The sequence below is a fragment of the Galeopterus variegatus genome, unplaced genomic scaffold (genome assembly GCF_000696425.1).
Source record: "Galeopterus variegatus unplaced genomic scaffold, G_variegatus-3.0.2 Scaffold48, whole genome shotgun sequence".
NCBI classification, from domain to species: Eukaryota; Metazoa; Chordata; class Mammalia; order Dermoptera; family Cynocephalidae; genus Galeopterus; species Galeopterus variegatus.
The window spans coordinates 1,048,259-1,067,173 of NW_007726159.1; the positions used below are offsets into that span (position 1 = coordinate 1,048,259).

General features: G+C 37.5%; 1 protein-coding gene and 1 pseudogene across 1 annotated transcript in view; one reads left to right on the plus strand and one right to left on the minus strand.

Annotated features, from left to right (window-relative positions):
- Nucleotides 1-15,370, plus strand: part of CPNE3 (copine III) — a 52,826-nt gene extending 37,456 nt beyond the window's left edge. Inside the window, exons 9-16 of the mRNA XM_008572605.1 lie at nt 1,214-1,300; nt 2,038-2,097; nt 2,643-2,776; nt 7,600-7,654; nt 7,734-7,785; nt 10,713-10,846; nt 12,110-12,346; nt 14,171-15,370. Of these exons, the coding sequence (XP_008570827.1) occupies nt 1,214-1,300; nt 2,038-2,097; nt 2,643-2,776; nt 7,600-7,654; nt 7,734-7,785; nt 10,713-10,846; nt 12,110-12,346; nt 14,171-14,281 (870 nt within the window). The 3' untranslated portion in view covers nt 14,282-15,370. The remainder of the gene's footprint in view (nt 1-1,213; nt 1,301-2,037; nt 2,098-2,642; nt 2,777-7,599; nt 7,655-7,733; nt 7,786-10,712; nt 10,847-12,109; nt 12,347-14,170) is intronic.
- Nucleotides 15,371-17,893: 2,523 nt separating this feature from the next.
- LOC103590452 lies at nt 17,894-18,915 on the minus strand (annotated as a pseudogene).

Below are 18,915 nucleotides of genomic sequence, written 5' to 3' on the forward strand. Positions count from 1 at the left end.
ACTCTGTATAAAGTGTGAATGAAGTGAGATAATCCAGGCTTTTTTCAATGCGAATTCTGTTTAGGGCATTTCTGCATCTCTAATACTCAATAATTAAGATTTATGATTATGACTGAGACTCTGGCAACTACTGAACCATCAAGAAACTTAACATAATTTTATTTTGCATTATTGTGTCAATTGTACTTTTTTTTTTTTTTAATACTCTTTTTTGGAGGGTAAGGGGGTGGGCAGCGGCTGTCCAGTAAGGGGATCTGAACCTTTGTCCTCGATGTTACAACACTGTAGTCTAACCAACTGAGCTAACCGGCCAGCCCTTCCAATGTATATTTTAAAGTTTGATTCTTAGAAAATTATCAGTGACTGCCTGAAATACCTAAGTGGCTTTCTGTTAAACAGAAGAGGTGACTTATCAGGTATTCATTGAGTGTCTCTTTTGTTCTTATTATTAGGCAAGACAGTGAAAATTCAAAAGTATGAAAGTATAAGTTAGAGGTGATTATATCCTAGGTGTGAAGAAAAAACTAAATGAAATAATTGAGAATATTAAAGAGTATATAACTAAATTTTATGTGGTCGTAGAAGTTTAAGGAGATGGATGGAGATGAGAGAAGTTTAGAACACTAGTGGAAATTGTACAGGAGGAAAACTAGATCCAAGCCTTAAAGATGGATAGGTGGATATGTGGGTAGGAGCTGGACAGGAAGACCATTCTGTTTGGGGGAAGGAAATAAAAAGGAGAAGGTGTTAGATATTGATCTATTTCTAACATGTATTCCCAGTGGAAAGAGATGATCTTTGCTGCATATTTGACCATAGGGTTGAGCTTCATATATGATATTAAGTTTTTTCCTTCTTTTCTTAGCAGCATATTTTTTGTTCTTTGTGTTGGTAACAGCTAGGAGTAATATTTCATTTCCTTTATTATAAAGAAGAAAGATTATTACTTGGTGCATTTGGAAGGAAATTACCTACAGAGGCAAAATTTATACTTGGGAATATTTTAAAAAGTATGCAATTTTATGAGTGCCTTAATTGTTGGAAATTTAACTGATAAATATTTCACATACTTAATGTATTATGTAATTGTTTCACAGTTTTGTTTTGCAATGGATCAAATCAGTAGGTGGTTTGATTCCAAGGGAAAAAAGTCGTTCATTTGCATTTCTTATATTGCTAGTAAAAATTAACATTTTGTCTTCTCTTCCTACAGATTGAATTTGAATGCATAAATGAAAAAAAGAGGCAAAAGAAAAAAAGCTACAAGAATTCAGGTGTTATTAGTGTGAAACATTGTGAGGTCAGTTGGCCTTGGCCACTTATAATGTTTTCAGATCACATTTTGTGTTCTTCTGTCAGTCTGCTTTATATCAAATACTTGAATTTTAGGCAGTTGAAAATCACTTAACATCTGGTCACCTTTAGAGAAAAGAATAGAGTAGGAAATAGTAAAGAAATCTTTCCCAGTAGCTTCACTTCCAAGGTATGACAACTTTTTAGCAAAGAATAAGGAATATTAAAGTTTTTCATTATCTTAGGAAATGTGAAGCATCATTGTATTTTCCCATCCCATTAGTGGGAATGGCCTGACCCAGTGCATCTATCTTGGCCATAATTTCAAGATGAGATACTATGGGTGGAGGGAAAAGGCCAAGATTTTTTACATTGAACGAGCAGGTTTTTTTGATTGTTGTTGCTTGCTTTTGTTTTTTTTAAGAATCTTGATTACTTTGCTTGTTAAAGCTCTCAACATATTAGACTCATTACTTAACTTTTAAAACTTAAAGTGAGTGTATTTTATCTTTGGCCATTAATATTCTAATCTTAACATTGCTGTAATTATCTTGAAATAAAATCTTTTAGATTCATGACATGTAGAACAGTGATGCCTTAAAACATGAATACAGGGGTGATTTCCACATGTTTATATCATGTGCTACTCAGTTTAAAAACTCTTAAAAACATATGCCAGAGAGCTTTTTTGTTTTTCATATATAGTAAGAGTTTTAATATTAACAATTTGCTATTTGTTTTTAGGTTACAGTAGAATGCACATTCCTTGACTACATCATGGGAGGATGTCAGCTAAATTTTACTGTAAGTAACACACTGAATTTTTCAATGTAGGCTGTAACGTTGCTTTTTTCTCCATTTCACAGTATTTTTTCTTTTACTGCAAAACCGACTTTGTGACTAAATTTACTCAGTATGCTTAGTATGGTCTCCTCAGAGACCTCAGATCAGAGACCTCAGTCTTGGTTCATCATTCACCTCTTGGCTTTGTTGACGAGATCTCTTCCTCTTGAGAGAAAGCAGATAAGTACAAACCAGTGGTTATCCTATAGTTATTTAAGGCATAGAAAGCATTAGTCAAACAAACTTACAAAAACAACCCTTAAGTCTTAAGCCATGGGTATAGTAATTCATGATTTAAGATATCTAGAAAAATAGGAACAGCAGGTTCTTTCATGTTAATTATTTAACTAATCATTTAGGGAAATACTGGGAGGCATTTGTTAGGAAATAGCAGTAGCAGGCTCCAGAATGAATGTTTGTCTCTCTTCTCCTGAAGTTTTCCTGGACATCAAAGCACAGGCGTCCCTTCCTTCTCCTTCGTAAGGGCCACAATTGTTATTTGGCAGGTGGGAGTGGACTTCACTGGCTCCAATGGCGACCCAAGGTCTCCGGACTCCCTTCATTACATCAGCCCCAATGGTGTTAATGAGTATTTGACTGCCATCTGGTCTGTGGGACTGGTCATTCAAGATTATGATGCGTGAGTATGGCTTTGGAAAATCTAAAATACTTGCTTTCATAATTTTTCAGAAAGGGTACTTTCTGTTTCACCAGCTAGTACTCTAATATAGGTGATAAGATGAAGGTTTTGAGGGGGAATAGCTTTCTCCATAACATTTTTCTATGTCTTATATTTTCTATTTTTCTCTTTGTGACAATCTTGGTGTTTACATTTGATTTCTAATCTCTTGCTGTGAGTAGTTATAATGTATAATATATAGCTTGCTTATTTAATAGCTGACTTAAGTAAGCAAGGCTCATGTTTCTTTGATCTGGTTTGCTTGGGGTTTATTCATTAAGGATAAGTTGTATGTGTGATTGAAGTCCAGATGACATGTTTTGTAAAATTAGTAAAAAACTGTTTCTTAACATATTTATTTCCTTGGCAGTTGTCAAATTATTTTTTTAATGGTGACTTTTAACAAGTGCTAAAGGATAACTTGATCTAATTGCTATAAAATATTCTGAATGGATTCTCAGTGGTTAGATTTTGACTAGATTAATTGGTCCTCTTGAAGGTTTACTAAATAACAGAAAAAATCTGCATTAGTAATGTTTTTTGGATCTATTAGAGCACAAAATAAATTTTCACTAGTTTTCATTTATTATTATTTTATGATAAAAAGCTCTGATATACTGATGGAGCTTTTCATTAATCTGTCACAGTACTTAAAAAAGTGAAATTTTCAGGCAAATGCAAACAAATCTAAAGCAAAGGTGGAAATTCCAATATCAGACTAGTAAACTAAAGGCAAAAATCATTAACTATAATAAAATGTTACTTTATAGAACACTTTGTTAATAATCCAAAATGAAAATAACCATGGACAAGTTTAATAAGAGAAAAATCGAAGTATTCCAAGTATAAATAGCTAGATATAAAATAAAAAGATCTAAAAATAACACAATTGTAATGTGATTTTTATATAAAAAGTAAAAAATTTGTAGAGTTGCTTTCTCAGACTGCCACCTGAAAGTTAATAACAAAAGGATAACTAAAGATAATTTACCACATGGAAATCAAAAAACTTTTAAGTAGTTCTTAGATCAGAGAGGAAATCAAAGTGTAATAATAGACTATCTAGAAATTAAGGACAATGAGAAGACTGTACATGGTCCTGTCTCTGTAAAGGAAAATTTCTGGCTTTACATGCTTTTATTTTTAAACAAGAATAATTGAATATAAAGGAACTAGCTTTTTAACAAAATAAAATTAAAGAATAGGAAGCAAAAAATAAAGACAAAATAATATCTCCACTCCTACTTCTTCACTTGCCTTAAAAAAAAAAAAAAGTAGATTCCATATACATGTTAGCTACTCTGTGCCAGGGACAATTTAAAGTACTTTCTATGTAATGTCCATCTAATGCTCATACTTTGCTGTGAGATGGGTGCTGTAATCTGCCTTGTGGAGGTGAGAAAACCTGAGGCACAAGGGGCTAAGAAACTTGTCCAGAGTCACTCAGCTGGTAACTGGCAGAGACAGAATTGAGCCTGGGATGTTGGGCTCTGGAGACATGCTCTTGTAGTAATGATTTGGAAAGTTTAAAGAAAAGCCACCAAATTGATAAGAAATGATTCTTTGCAAGTTCAACAGAATTTAGACCCACCTTTGGCAACACTGACCTCCAAGAAAGAGAGAAAACATGCATAGAATATTAGTAACAAGACAAAGACTATAAGCATAAATTCAGGAAAAAAACCCATAAAAGTTATTTTAGTACTCTGCAAAACTTTATGCTATTACATTTGAAAATCTGAATTAAAGGATGATTTTTTAGGAAGCTCTAAATTAGCAAAATTGACTCAAAGAGGCAGAAAACCTGAACAGACCAGGAACTGTGGGAAGAATAGAATAGGGAGTCAAAGAGCCACCCCTCACTCCTCACAAAGGCACCAGGCCAGGAAAATTTCATAATAATTCTAACAAATATTATGATAAGGAATGAATTCAAACCTAAAAGGATCAACAAGAAATATTAGAAATATTAGAAAGTAGTGAGATGCAACATGAATGAGCTTGGAGAAAATTGTGTTAAGTGAAATAAGCCAGGCACAGAGGGAAAAATGCCACATGTTCTCATTCATAAGTGGGAGCTAAGAGAGAAAGAAGGAAGGAGAGAAAGACCACAGTGGTGTGTTGAACTTGCAGAGGGAGAGAACTTACCCAGGGTTGCTGGGGATGGAGGTGGGGAGGGGGAGGGAGGTTGGGCTGAGGTTGGGGAAAATAAAAATAGAATATGAATTGGGCATTTCTCCTATCTGGCATTGAAACATTTTAATAAATCTGAAAAAAAATCAACAATTTCTCTCTAGCCAGCAATAGCTGATTAAAAAAATTTTAGTGAATAACAGTCACAATTAATAATGCAATAAAAAATGAAAATTAATTTAGAAAAAGGTCTAGGATTTTTAGTGAGGAAAATTACAAAATTGTACCGAAGGACAAAGAATTAAACTTGTTTAAATGGAAAGATATATCATGATTTCTACATAGGAAGATGTCATAATAATGACGTAAAGTGTAAAATTTCTCCCTGAATTAATCCATTTTAATCATAATTGCAGTGAAACTCTGACAAAATGATGCTTAAAATTCTCTAGAAGGAAAAGTGGATTAAAACAGCCAAGAGATTTTTCATAAGAAAAGAAAGAAATGAAGAGAAATTTGCTCTAGCATATATTAAAAGTTATTTTAAAGTTATCCTAATTAGAGTATAGAACTAGTACATGGACAGTAGAACCAAACAAGCAGTTTAGAAATAGACCCACCTGTATATAGAATTTAGTATACAGTATAGATGGCATTTTAGATAGGGGAAGGGGTTGTAAAAGCTGTCAAACTGGGGCTGAGCCCGTGGCGCACTCAGGGAGAGTGCGGCGTTGGGAGCGCAGCAGCGCTCCCGCCGCGGGTTTGGATCCTATATAGGGATGACCGGTGTGCTCACAGCGCTCACTGGCTGAGCATGGTGTGGCCAGTTTCAAAAAAGGACGAAAAAAAAAAAAAAGCTGTCAAACTGCATAAGAATTGAATTTGCATCCCTGACTCATACCTGTACGTGCTAGGATAGTATTCTGTATAGATTAGAATATAGACCAGACTGCTGAAATGGACACCCCAAATCAAAGTGGCTTCTACAAAATAGAGGTTTATTTCTTTTTCATGTTGCATGTCCAAAGGTAAGTAGTTCAGGATTGATAGGGCAGTTCTGCCATTTTTAATTCATAGCTTCCATCCCTGGGTCCTAGGCAGCTGCTGTGGTTCTCATCTTGTCTAGCCAGTGGGAAGAGGAGAAAGGGACCTGGGAATGAATGTGCATTCTCTTTGAGGGGTATGGTTCAGAAGTGGCTGACAAATCACTTCTATTCACATCTCCTTGGTTGGACCCTAGCCGCCTGACCTCCTCCAGCCCAGAAAAACTAGGAGGTGTAGTCTCTACCTCAGGTGTTCTATTATTAAAGAGAGAAGAGATATTGGTGGAGAGCAGCAGTTTCTGCTTCATATCCTATTCCAAAACACTTTCCACATGAATTAGAAGTTTAATATCAAAAACAAAACTTGATAGTTCAAGGAAAAAATATATGTGAATTGTTTATAATTTTGTAGTGAGGAAGGCCTTGAAGCAAGATGGTGAAGGCAGAAATCATGAAAGAATTTTTGTGTTCACATTCATTAATGTTAAAAACTATGAAAGGGAAGATTTTTAAACAAAGTTAAAGATAGACTATAAACTGGGAAAGATATTTCTGACATACCTATCTATCTTCAATGCAAAAAGCACCATTAAGAATTAATATAAATGGGCCGATCCCGGGGCTCACTCGGGAGAGTGCGGCACTGGGAGCACAACGGCACTGGGAGCGCAGCGGCTCTCCCACCGCGGGTTCGGATCCTATATAGGGATGGCCAGTGTGCTCATTGGCTGAGCGCGGTGCAGGCGACACCAAGCCAAGGGTTGCGATCCCCTTACCGGTCACACACACACACAAAAAGAATTAATATAAATGGGCTGGCTGATTAGCTCACTTGGGATAGTATGGTGCTGATAACATCAAGGTCAAGAGTTTGGATCCCTGTCAAAAAAAAAAAATTAATATAAAAAGACTATCCCTAGCTGAAAAATGAGTATGTTCAGTACAGTGTGTTATAATGGCAGAACACTCGCTATCAGTTGGGAGAGAATATCCATACAGTGAATACTTAGCAGTCATTGACATGATGTTATATATTCAAGTCTACTGTCCCTGTCTTTCTCACAGTCAAATATTCATACATTTTGCTGCAGAAACCTGGGAGTTTTATGATATGTGGCATTTCTACCATGTTTCTGTGGCCAAATGTATGAATATTTATATTAAGTGGCATAAATAAAAGTTATAAATAACTTAGTTGAGTCAGGTTTTGCTGCCAAGTGAGTTTGCTGTAAATTAATGAAAAAAATTTGTGGTTTTTAGGGCTTTATGGATTTATTTACACATTTGTTCAGTGAAACGATGCACAAGATTTAACTGGAAAATAGTAGGTTGCGAAACACAAATATAAACTCCATTTTTATAAAATATATACAGAGAAACATTTTTCTTTGTCAATGCACAGAAAAATATTTAGATTGAGAGTTGTCAAATGTTAACATTGGTTCTCTCTGGCGGTTATTATGGGTAGTCTTTGCTTTATCTTTATACTTTTCTAAGATTTTGAAAATCTTTTTGAAATGAACTCTTATTGATTATATTGTGAGTGAAGATAAAGCTCTTAATATTTTGAAAAACGGTATTTCTCTTTTTTTCAAATTTTCTTTTCAGTGATAAAATGTTTCCAGCTTTTGGTTTTGGAGCCCAGATACCTCCTCAGTGGCAGGTAAGGAGAAATCGCTTATTAAAGCTTTACCTCCTAGAAAAGCAAAACAGATCTCATCAGTTCTTTCATCTTTTAACAGGTATCACATGAATTTCCAATGAACTTTAATTCATCCAGTCCCTACTGTAATGGTAAGTTATAAAATAAACATGAAGACTTTAAACTGAAAACCTCACTAGTCTTTGTTACTTTTTTTTTTTTTTTTTTGTTATTTAAAACTATTCCAACTCTGTCTCTGCATTTTGTTTTGTGACATATTTAACCTTCTGGTGTATAAGGTAGAAGAAATGCACCAGATTGGTGGTTAGGGTGGTAGTGACAATTATGGAGCAGATCAGTATTATGATGATGATGAAGGTTGTAGGCTAAATTCTTGTACCTTAAGAGGTTTAATAGGACAAAAAAGGTCTCATTATTGCTAGTAGATCAATAAAAATAATCATATATTAAAAGTGTTTTCACATGTAAGTTGATTTTAAAATAAACCTTCAATAAAATGAGTTATTCAGTATACAGATCTTTTAGAGCTTTCTTTTCAGGGTAGCAGTCACTCTCTACAAAGAAAAAGTGTCTGGCATCTAATTACCTGTTGCTCACATAGTGTTCTGTAAGAAGATGCGGTGGGTGGAAGGAACAATGAATTGAGCTTCTATAGAAGCTTTGCTCTGGGTAAAGAGCAGGAGGCAGCATTTGTCTTTCATTTCACATTTTTCTCAAATATGTACCTCAAATATCCCAGTGCTTCCTCCTTTTTACCACATTGAATAGTCAACCTAAAATGCCAAATCTCCCGCTAAATTATATAAGACTAAACAGTTTGGAGGAGGAAAAGTAGGTGTGGGGGCAGAGATGTTATTTAAAATTCTAGACAATAAGCTAATTTCCTGCAAAGGGTCCATTTGCAATTACAAAATGTATAGCTTTCTGACAGAAGAAGGTGTTCTTTCCTTCTCTTCCTAAACAATATTCATAAGATAGAAGAGCATGAACATTTTGTTGGGGGCAGCTTGCATTAGGCTTTTCTCTTTTTTTCCCCATTTTTTCCATATTAATTCAGTGTTTCTTTGAGGCTCTTTTGGTGGCTGGTTGTGACCTCTTATCACTAGCCATTTGAAACTGAGAATATTATTCTTTTCAAGAAATGTGCTTCATGCTTATGATGAAATTGGAATAATTTTGGGGAATTGTTGTAATCAGGTTTCATTTATTGCAAATGAATATGGATGACTTATGTGATAATTTATTTTAGAAGTTTGTTGACTCTGTGAGTAATATAACCCCATTTCTGGGCTGCTCACCAAGTGTAGCTTTTTTACTTTTGGTTATAGTCTGGAAAAAGAATCAGTTTGGTTTTAGACAAGAGAGATACAATCTTATTCTAAGGCAAGGAAATTTAATCCCCTTTTCCTAATTAATCATTGAACTTTCTTGCCTAGAAATATCATGTCTCACTTGTTTCTTTAATGCAAAGGAGGAATTTTGGCATAATTCAGTTTTAGTTGAGGAATTGAAGGCTATTGATGTTTGTAAAGAAATCAAATTAAATCAATTGTTTATACCATGAGATTGAAAAGCAAGCTAAAATCTTAGAAATGGAAGAAAATATTATTATTATTGCAGTTATGGGCTCAATTTTTCTCCAGTGTATGTTATTGCAGTGAGAGATCTTGCTGCCAGCTGATATTAATGTTATTCTTATTACTACTGGACTGACTCCCAGTTACATGCAACTTATGCATGTAAAATCACCTCTGCATATGAATTAGTTATGTCCTGAAAGGTTGTTCATAAAACTTCTTGTTCCTATGTTCAAAGTCATTAAGAAGAGTTTATTGGAACTCTTAAATTTGAAGAGGGTAGTTGGTCTTATGAGGCTTTTAAACCAAGTATATGCTTCTCTTCTTTGTTGATGTGTTCTCTAGGACATTTTTAAAGCAAGAGACCTGTTTTGGTTTACATTAAAAGCTTTTTATAATATATTTCTGTGATGATCTCAGCAAGTATTATGGGGAATTCTTTAGGATTTCTAGTATCCTACTTATATTCTGAACACTCTGATATTAAGGGCAGATTCAGCAGGTGTCTACATGGGATACGAGTTTCATCAGCAGTGCTTTTACCAGGAATGCCAGTCAACTTTTGCTAGGTTGTGCTATTGTAATAAACAATCTCTAAATCTCAGTGGCTCATAATGATAACTGTTTATTTCTTGCTTACTTTACATGTGACTAGACTGCAGCTTTGCTCCATGTTTCTTATTCTGAGACTCAGGCTGAAGAAACAGTACCTGTCTGGGATGTGCTGCTCCCCTGGCAGAGGGAAAGAGCAAGACAGCTGGAGAAACAGGCAGTAGTCCCTAAAACATCTACTTAGACAGGGATGTCATGTGCATTCACATGCATTGGTCAAAACTGGTCAAATGGCACTGTCCCACTTTCTAACACCCCAGCAGGTCCAGGGGCAGTACCCAATAAACAAACACATTAGTGCTTCTGCAGCAAAATGTGATAAATAACCTGGAAGTGAGTATTTGGAACTAATGCAGTCTACTTTCTACCATGCTTAACCTTTAAGTTATTGAAGAAATACTTGCATTAATTAATTAACTAGAATTAATATTAGGTTTCTAGCCGTCTTGAATTTTTGTAGAATCTCTGGCCATATACATAAATGGTTTTTCATTTTATCAGTAACTTTTTCTTCTCATCAGTTGTATGTGCAGCACCTTTTCTATGGTTCTTTTTCCATCAGAGTCACATTCCCAAAACACAGCAAAAGTAAGCACAAATGTAACAACTCTACTGTAGACTAATGAATAATTTGACTGAGATGAGAATAATAATGAATAATTTGTCTTCTACTGAGGAAGGACAGAGTTTACAGGTTTTTGCAATTGAGCATAGCTGTGGAGTTTCGTGATATGTAGCTCAGATGAACTCCTGAAGACAGAACTTTTGACTATTTAAGGCACTATATGTTGATATATAATTAAATAAGCCAGTATTGTGAATAAACACATTGTGCTTGAGAATTTTTAATACTGCTTTTTTTGGTCTAGGAATCCAAGGCATTGTAGAGGCATATCGTGCCTGTCTTCCTCAGATAAAACTCTATGGACCAACTAATTTTTCTCCAATCATAAATCATGTGGCCAGGTTTGCTGCTGCAGCCACACAACAGCAGACAGCTTCTGTAAGTGCTCTGTGGCCAGGGGACGGGTAGAATATAGATTGGTGCCATTTTTCTGTTTATTTGGTCTGTTGCGAACAAAGTCAATGCAAGAAGCAATAATACAATCATCCATGGTTTGGAAGTGACATCGTTTGTTGTTACATTAATGAGCATTAAATACAAGACAACAACAAAACAACACCTGCATTCATGAGTCTTTTCTTGTCTTTTAAGTTAATTTTCTTAGGTTCTACCAAAAAATAAAGGTTATCTACTTTGTGAAGCAGACTTAACAAATTAAGGCTTGAGAAGACTTCCCACATCAGTAGCTGTTGCAGGATTTCTTTTTTTTTTTTCCTTTTTGTCTTTTTTCGTGACTGGCAACGGATCGCAACCCTCGCTGTTGCTCCCACCCCTCGCTCAGCCAGTGAGCGGCCGGTCTGTATGTGGGATCCGAACCCTCGGTGGGAGCGCCACCGCGCTTCCCAAGCGGCGCACTATAGCAGTGCGCCACCGGGTCGGCCCGTGTTGCAGGATTTCTTACTGCCCTCTTTAATGTCCTAGGAAGTTTGAATTAGCTAACCATTACCTATTTGACCTTGGGTATCAAATCTCTCTTAATTTCAGTATACTCAGAAGTAAGATGAGCCTCATATAGTTGTTGAAAGAGTTAAATAAGATAATTCATATAAAGTGCACAGGGCCTGGGTCAGAGTAAATACTCAGCACATTATAAATCTTATTTTCATTCTAGACTTAAATTGTGCAAAAGATGGAGTCACAACTTTGTGTAACATTTTACTACTCTTTGAAAGTTTTATCAGAGATGACAACTGACAGAAAGATTTCTCCTCTGAAACCATATCCGGTTTTTAAAAGTGTATTTTAGTTTGGTAAACAATTCTGCTACTTCCATATTTACTTGATCTTTTGAGAATGGAGTTGCCACTTTCTCTCTTGATTGATACTTTGACATAATTTAATACTTCAATTAAATTAAAGTGTTTATTCCTATGTTTACAGAAAGGTTAATCTCTGACATTTAGATGCCTTGCTTCCGTGTATTTTGTGGTCTGCTTCACTTTTAATGAACTTGCAGTTTTTGTAAGTGTCAATTTCCTTGTCAGCAGAGAATCTTAGAATATTTTATGTAGATGGTATCCTACAAGGAAAATGAGCAAGATAGAGACTGAATGACTCATCAAGGTAGAGATGTCATTAACCAATGTTTTTATTGTTTTGGAGCTTGATCTGCTCAGCGCACACACTTTCTTTTTTCGGCAGCAATATTTTGTACTGTTGATCATTACTGATGGTGTGATCACAGATCTTGATGAAACCAGACAAGCTATAGTTAATGCCGCCAAACTGCCTATGTCCATCATCATCGTTGGAGTTGGAGGTGCTGACTTTAGTGCCATGGAGTTTCTGGATGGTGATGGTGGAAGTCTCCGCTCCCCATCAGGCGAGGTGGCCATCAGAGACATTGTCCAGTTTGTGCCTTTCAGACAGTTCCAGAATGTGAGTACCACTCCTCCCTATTCAAACACTAAGGTGATCAAACACAGACCTTTGCCAGTCCAATACCAAGCAGTTGATTAGGTGTGAAGCGTTAGAGGATATGTGAATGATGTCCTTTTTCCATAAAAGAGCTCTGATTGGATTTGGCAGTGTTGCTTCAGGACATATATTTGTGCGCTTCTTGTAGTCTATGTGATAAATTGTTAAAAATTGTATTACTGTGAATGTCTTAAGATATATTTTATCTTTACCTTTGTAACAATAGAAAAAAACTCTATACAAGTATATGCTGAATTTATTAAGCTGGAAGTTGGTTTGATGAAAATCCCCCAGGAAACTGTTTTATTCAGTTTACTCACTGGTAACATCTTGCAAACTATAGTACAAAATCATAACCAGGGCTCTATTATTTTTCTTTCCTTATGGCTGGCCAGTACAGAGATCTGAACTCTTGACCTTGATGTTATTAGCACCTTGCTTTCCCAAGTGAGCCACTGGTCAGTCCACAATGAGGGTGTTTACATTGATATAATTAAGATACATCACCACAAGGATCCCTTATGTGTCCCTTTTATAGCCACACCTACTTCTCTTCTACCTCTATCCCCTCCTTAATTCCTAGAAACTACTAATCTGTTGTCATTTCAACAATGTTGTGTATTTCATCTTTATTTGAAAAAAAAAAAAAAATAAGTTATATAAATGGAATCATACAATATGTAACCTTTTGGGATTGGCTTTTTTCATTCAGCCTAATTCTCCCCAGAGTCACCCAAGTTGTTGCATGTATTCCTTTTTATTGCTGAATAGTATTCCATGGTATGGGTGTACCAGTTTGTTTAATCATTTGCCCACTGAGGAACATCTGGGTTGTTTCCAGTTTTTGTCTGTTATACATAGAGCTGCCATATGCATGGGTTTTTGTATGAACATAAGTTTTTATTATTGTGGGATACCTACGAGTTCAGTTGTTGGGTCATGTTGTTGTTGCATGTTTAATTATTAAAGCAGCTGCCAAACTTTTCTAGAGTAGCTATACCATTTTACATTCTCACCAGCACTGGGAGGGGTGGGGGAGGGTGTGTGTGATTATAAGTTGGTAATGTTAGGAATTTTTGTGGTGATGAAACAGTTCTGTATCTTGATTGTGGTGGTGGTTACACAGTCTACCCAGCTGATAAAATTGCATAGAAGTATACACACACAGACACAGACACACACACACACACACACACACACACACACACACACACACACACACACACACACACACACACACACACACACACACACACACACACACACACACACACACAAATAAGTGCATGTAAAACTAGTGAAATCTGAATAAGGTCTGTAAACTGTGCCAATGTCAGTGCTCTGGTTTTAGTATTATACTACAGTGATATAAGATGTTACCTTTGGAGGAAACTGAGTGAAGGGTATGTGGGACCTCTCTATATTATTTTTGTGGTTTCCTATGAATCAATAATTGTTTCAAAATAAAAAGTGAAAAAAAAAAAAAACCAAGTGAGTGAAAGAGCCACACTTAAAAGTTAAAGAACAACAAAAAAACATCAAATGTTAAAATGCTGGCACCGAAAAAGGATTCAGCAAGTATAGCAGGGATAGTAATAGCATTCATAAGTAACATTGGTTACTTAGCTTATTCCATATTTTGTGTACTGTTCCTAAGAAAAGATACAAGCCTAGGCATTGGAAATTATTGCTTTTTAATGGTTGGTGAGATATCCCTAGTGTTTTATCAAAAAGCTGTTAAAATTTTGTTAACGATAAAGTCACTTCGATTTTGTTTTTCACAAGGCTCCAAAGGAAGCACTTGCTCAGTGTGTCTTGGCGGAGGTGCCCCAGCAGGTGGTGGGTTACTTCAACACATACAAACTCCTTCCTCCCAAGAACCCTGCTACGAAGTAAAAGGAGCTGTGACCACTTCAACAGAATTCTTTTGTGCTGTGTGGAGCAATGCCATCTCTTACCCATAATCATGTGATCTACCATTTTACGTACTTTTCACACCCGGCATTCATGATGTAAACCTAGGTCTCTATGGATTATAACTGTTTAAAGCATTATTTTACTTTTTTGGGGGGACAGTGCCAAATCCACCTTTGCCCAGTCAATTCAGTGATTGCTAGTGATTTTACAGTAATTGCAGTGAGGCTATTTGGATTAGAAACTAGTGTGGGGAAAACTGATTTTGTTGTTGTTTACTTTCATATGACGAAGATGCTGTTTTTAAATGTTTGTCAATAGAAAGAATGAAAAATTGTTGAGATGATGTGATTCGCAGGTTGCTGTACTTTGTTTGTAGTGTGTGTTTTACAAGCAATGTGCATACCTGATTATGAAAGCTTCTTAAGTTAGATGATATTGAATTTGTTCCTATAACTCTGTATTCAGTGTTTTTTCATGGGGTAAAAACTATCTTTACTTGTACCTGATTTTTGCTGCAGTTGAGACACTGCACAGTTTATAAAACAGCATGTACTCACATGGGACTTCATGAAAAGTACTGAATGAGCAGGAAAGGCACATACTCAATTCTTTAAATGCACAATCAACAGGTAAAAAGGCCCTCATGTAAGTAAGACATTTTTATTTGCCTTTCTAGATCTTTTATTTTCACTGCGGAATAGTATAAACATGGTCAGATTTGGCCTTTCTTTTCACTGACTGAATGTGACACTCAGGATTCTGTAGATGCATAGATAATAGATTGTCCAAGATTCTACATTATTAGATTATTTTAACTGGGGTTTGGCAAAATGGTTATGACTGCATTGTCTAGGAAAGCTATGAGGACCAAACATATAAGGTAAAATTCAGAATTCTGTTTCCTTCTAACTAATGAAACTTATTTTAAAAAGAAAGTTTTTATACCTTCCTTGCTAAGGTTTGTACAGATTCATTTAGACATTTTCTCCTTTTTTTTAAGTAGCATTTTTGTCTGATTTTAAAACTCATGATACTGGTTATCTATTAATCAAAAATCACATCTTTCATTTTGATCTATTTCCTAAGTCTACAATATATTGCATTAAGCATAAAGCCTGTTGTAACTTAAAAAAAAAGAAAAAACTTTTTCACCTGCTGCATTAGGATAGAGTAGAGTTTACATGCTATTTTTTTTTAGTGTAGCATTTTTTTCCCCTTTTAGCCTTTAGAACATGTTACTTAGTGAACATTACATTTTCGGAGTAGGTTTCGTAACATTTTATCGTGGCTGTGTATACCAAGTACGGTGCATAACCGTATATTGACCAATTATCTTTAACAATTTAACATTTAAAATTGTGTTTATCACATATCCCTGAGTGGATATACACAGTGCCATGTTGACATGTCTGAGTTTATTGAAAACCTCACTACAGCCCATGTCTCTTATTCTCCATGATGTCTGCGGGAAGTAAGCTCTCGGCCGCAAACAGCTTTGGCCTCTCAGAAGCCGCTCATTGCCAAGGTCAGGTTGAGAGGGGACCTGCTTGCTGTTGTGGTTGCCTAGCCAGGTGAGCAGTTATACCTTCCCACTTGGCTAGCTGGCCTCTGGATATGTGCTGTTAACTTGAAGGTCCATAACTAGTAGTCTGCTTCCTTACGATATGGCTCATTAGTCAACAAGTCATTTTGACATTATCCATAGAGAAGAAGAAAACTTCATTTTTCTAACTGTTTGGAGTCTTCATTGTCTCCTATGTCCTAATTTCAATTCTCTTTGTGTGCTTGGAAACAGCATGGATATGTTGCTGTGGTTTTTAGAATTTTCTTTTTTAAACACAGGAAGCCTTAAAAAAAATGACTTACACATGTTCAGAGTATATGGGAAAACAGATAGAAGTAGGGCTTCTCTGTTTGATGCTGAGGCAGGATTCGGAGCCCCACTCGCTGGGCCTGTTCCCACTCTCCTTAACCAGCTCCTGAGCAGCACCTGAGTCACCTGCACAGGGCACTTGGGAACTGCTGGTCATGAGCATTCATTGTTTTCATTGGCCAAATAAGTCACCACTGTCGATTTGATTTGGTCTTTACACTTTTATATTCTGGTTTTACCAGAATTGTTCCGTTTTTTAGATGTGTGTTTTTTCAGCCTATTCATTCTTGATCAGTTCATCAGTAAATGCTGTTATTCGTAACAACTGTGATTCTGGAAAATTAAGGTAATTGGTATTTTTTTGCAGTTTTGAATAGAAGCATTTATAATTTCTAAATTATCATCATTTTATAAAATTCTTACAATTTCAATACTCAATCTCATCTCATGCTGATTTAATATTGTTTTATATTAAAATAGTCCTTTTCCCTATTGTGTCACCATTCGTTCACATACCATATGTTCTTAAAATGCATTTAAGGAAAAAATAACCAAATTGACTTTCACACCTCATGAAATCAGATACATCACAAATGTATACTGGAATGGCAGTTCCCTGGATAGATGTAATATTTCTTACATATGCCTGTACTGAGACAACAGTATTCCAACTAGGTTAGTCATCTCACCTTGTGATGAGAGTTGACATTTATGAACATAAAAATTTCAAGTCTGGTTAGGGATTTACAACTGTTCACTTTGGTTATGCTTTAGGTAGCCTTTCAAAAGTAAATTCAGGGCCCTATTGCTGCTTATGCTATATTTTGATATACTTTGCCTTTTTTATTTTGTAAACTGCCTGGAAATGCATCATTTTCAGTAAGTCTCTCCAGTCTGTCTGTATGCGGTTGATAATCATGGAAGTGACACATAAGATAAGCCAGAAGTTTGGCAGAAATTGTGAGAGACTAATTTGTGCTTTTATGGATGTCATACTTGATAATACGTGTATAAGTTACTAATATATGAATTGGTGTTACATATATCTTCATTTTAATTCCGTTTGGATAAAGTTATTTCATGATGTGACACAGTAGTGTCTTGTTTTCATTTTTTATTCTTTTTCTAAAACAATAGAAAATTTAGAAATAAAATGAAAATAGTGTTTTAAGTGGTCTGTATTCCATATTTTACTGAATTTAAACAATTTGTGGGATGGTTTATGGGATTTATTTGTTTAAAAGATATTGAACGGGTTCAAGATACTTTTCTGGGTACAGAAAAGGAAGGTTCTCAGTTTACAGTTAGGGTGGCCTGAGAAATACGGCACTCAATTTTGTTTTTTAGAAAATGGGGTCTTGTTACAAAAAATAGTTCTGAACGGTTAACATTGTGAAAAGATATAAAAATACAGGGACTCAGCTTTCTGAAGAATTTCCTGACAGTCTGAACTAAGGTGAGAGATCTCTGGGAAGTCAGGGTCAGGGCCTAGGCCCCCTCCTCTTTCCCATGAGCCCATGCTCCAGGGCCCTGCTGCAGGGCTGGACAGAGACTAACCAACCCCTGGCTTGGACTCAGCTGCTCTCAGGGAGGACCTTGTACAATCTAGAGTGGCTCATCCCGGGGGCTGAGCTGAGGTGCAGCCTGCAGGGAATCCACTGCTGGGTCTGGCCTGGAGCTGGTGTCCCCGTCCCTCAGCACTGCCACTCTGCTCCTCCTCACCCCCACCCCAGCTCTGGGGGACCCGATGGACCAGGCCTGGGAGGATTATGCTGGAGAAGGGGACCCTCCCCTGCCCCTGGTACGGGGCTGCTCTCTAGGATGCTGGCTGGGAAGGGGCTCATTTCTCCGGGGGGGTGGGGGCGGAAGGGTGCTGAGCTCCTTGGAAGCTCCTGCTGCAACTGTCCCTTCAGTGTGGACACCCACGCCTCCAGTGCACGCCCCCTCTGGCGGTGGGCCTGCTCCCGCGCCTCCAGAGTATGCAGGGTCTGCACGTGGGCACTGCACAAGCGCTCTGCCTCCTGCTGCCGCTCCAGCCGCTGCTGCTCATCTGCTTCCAGCTGGGCTGGGCTATGGTTCTGCTCCGGTGCCACCACCTGGGCCTCCAGCTGCTGGATCTGCCTCTGGGCCTCAGCCAGCTCCAGGTCAGCCCCGGTGAGCATGAGGTCTAGGCAGCCCTTCGCCACACTCAGCCGCACTGTGTCCTCGTGGCTGCGGAGCTTCTCCTGCTCCGCTTTGTCCGGTGTCCTCCTGAGGGCCAGGCGGTCCTTCCCCAGCCGCAGGGCTGAGTGCTGCACCTCGCGCTTCCCGAACTCCAGCTGAGGCAGTCCGCGCTGAAGGCTGCCCAGACGCTCCTGCAGCTGCTGCAGCTGGCCCTCAGCCTCCACCTGCTGCAGCTCCAGGTTTGCCAGCTCGCCCCGCATCATCTGCACCTGCCTGCCCAGGGAGCTGCTATGCTTCCATGCCTCAGATAGCGCCTGCCAGGCAGCGCCCACTGGAGCACTTGGCAGTCATGTTCACAGGCAGTCAGGGCCTTCTGCAGGCGTAGATTCTTGTCCTGGGTGCTGGTGAGGTTGGCATTGCTCTGGGTCAGGACCTCTGTCAGACCCTGCCCCTTGTCCTGTAGCAAGCCCTTGATTTCCTCCACCTTGGCCAGGGCCCTGCTCTGTTGCTCCACTGTCAGTTGCTCGATCCCCGCTTTCACCTCGCTGTCTGTGGACACCCACGTTTTATCAGTCAT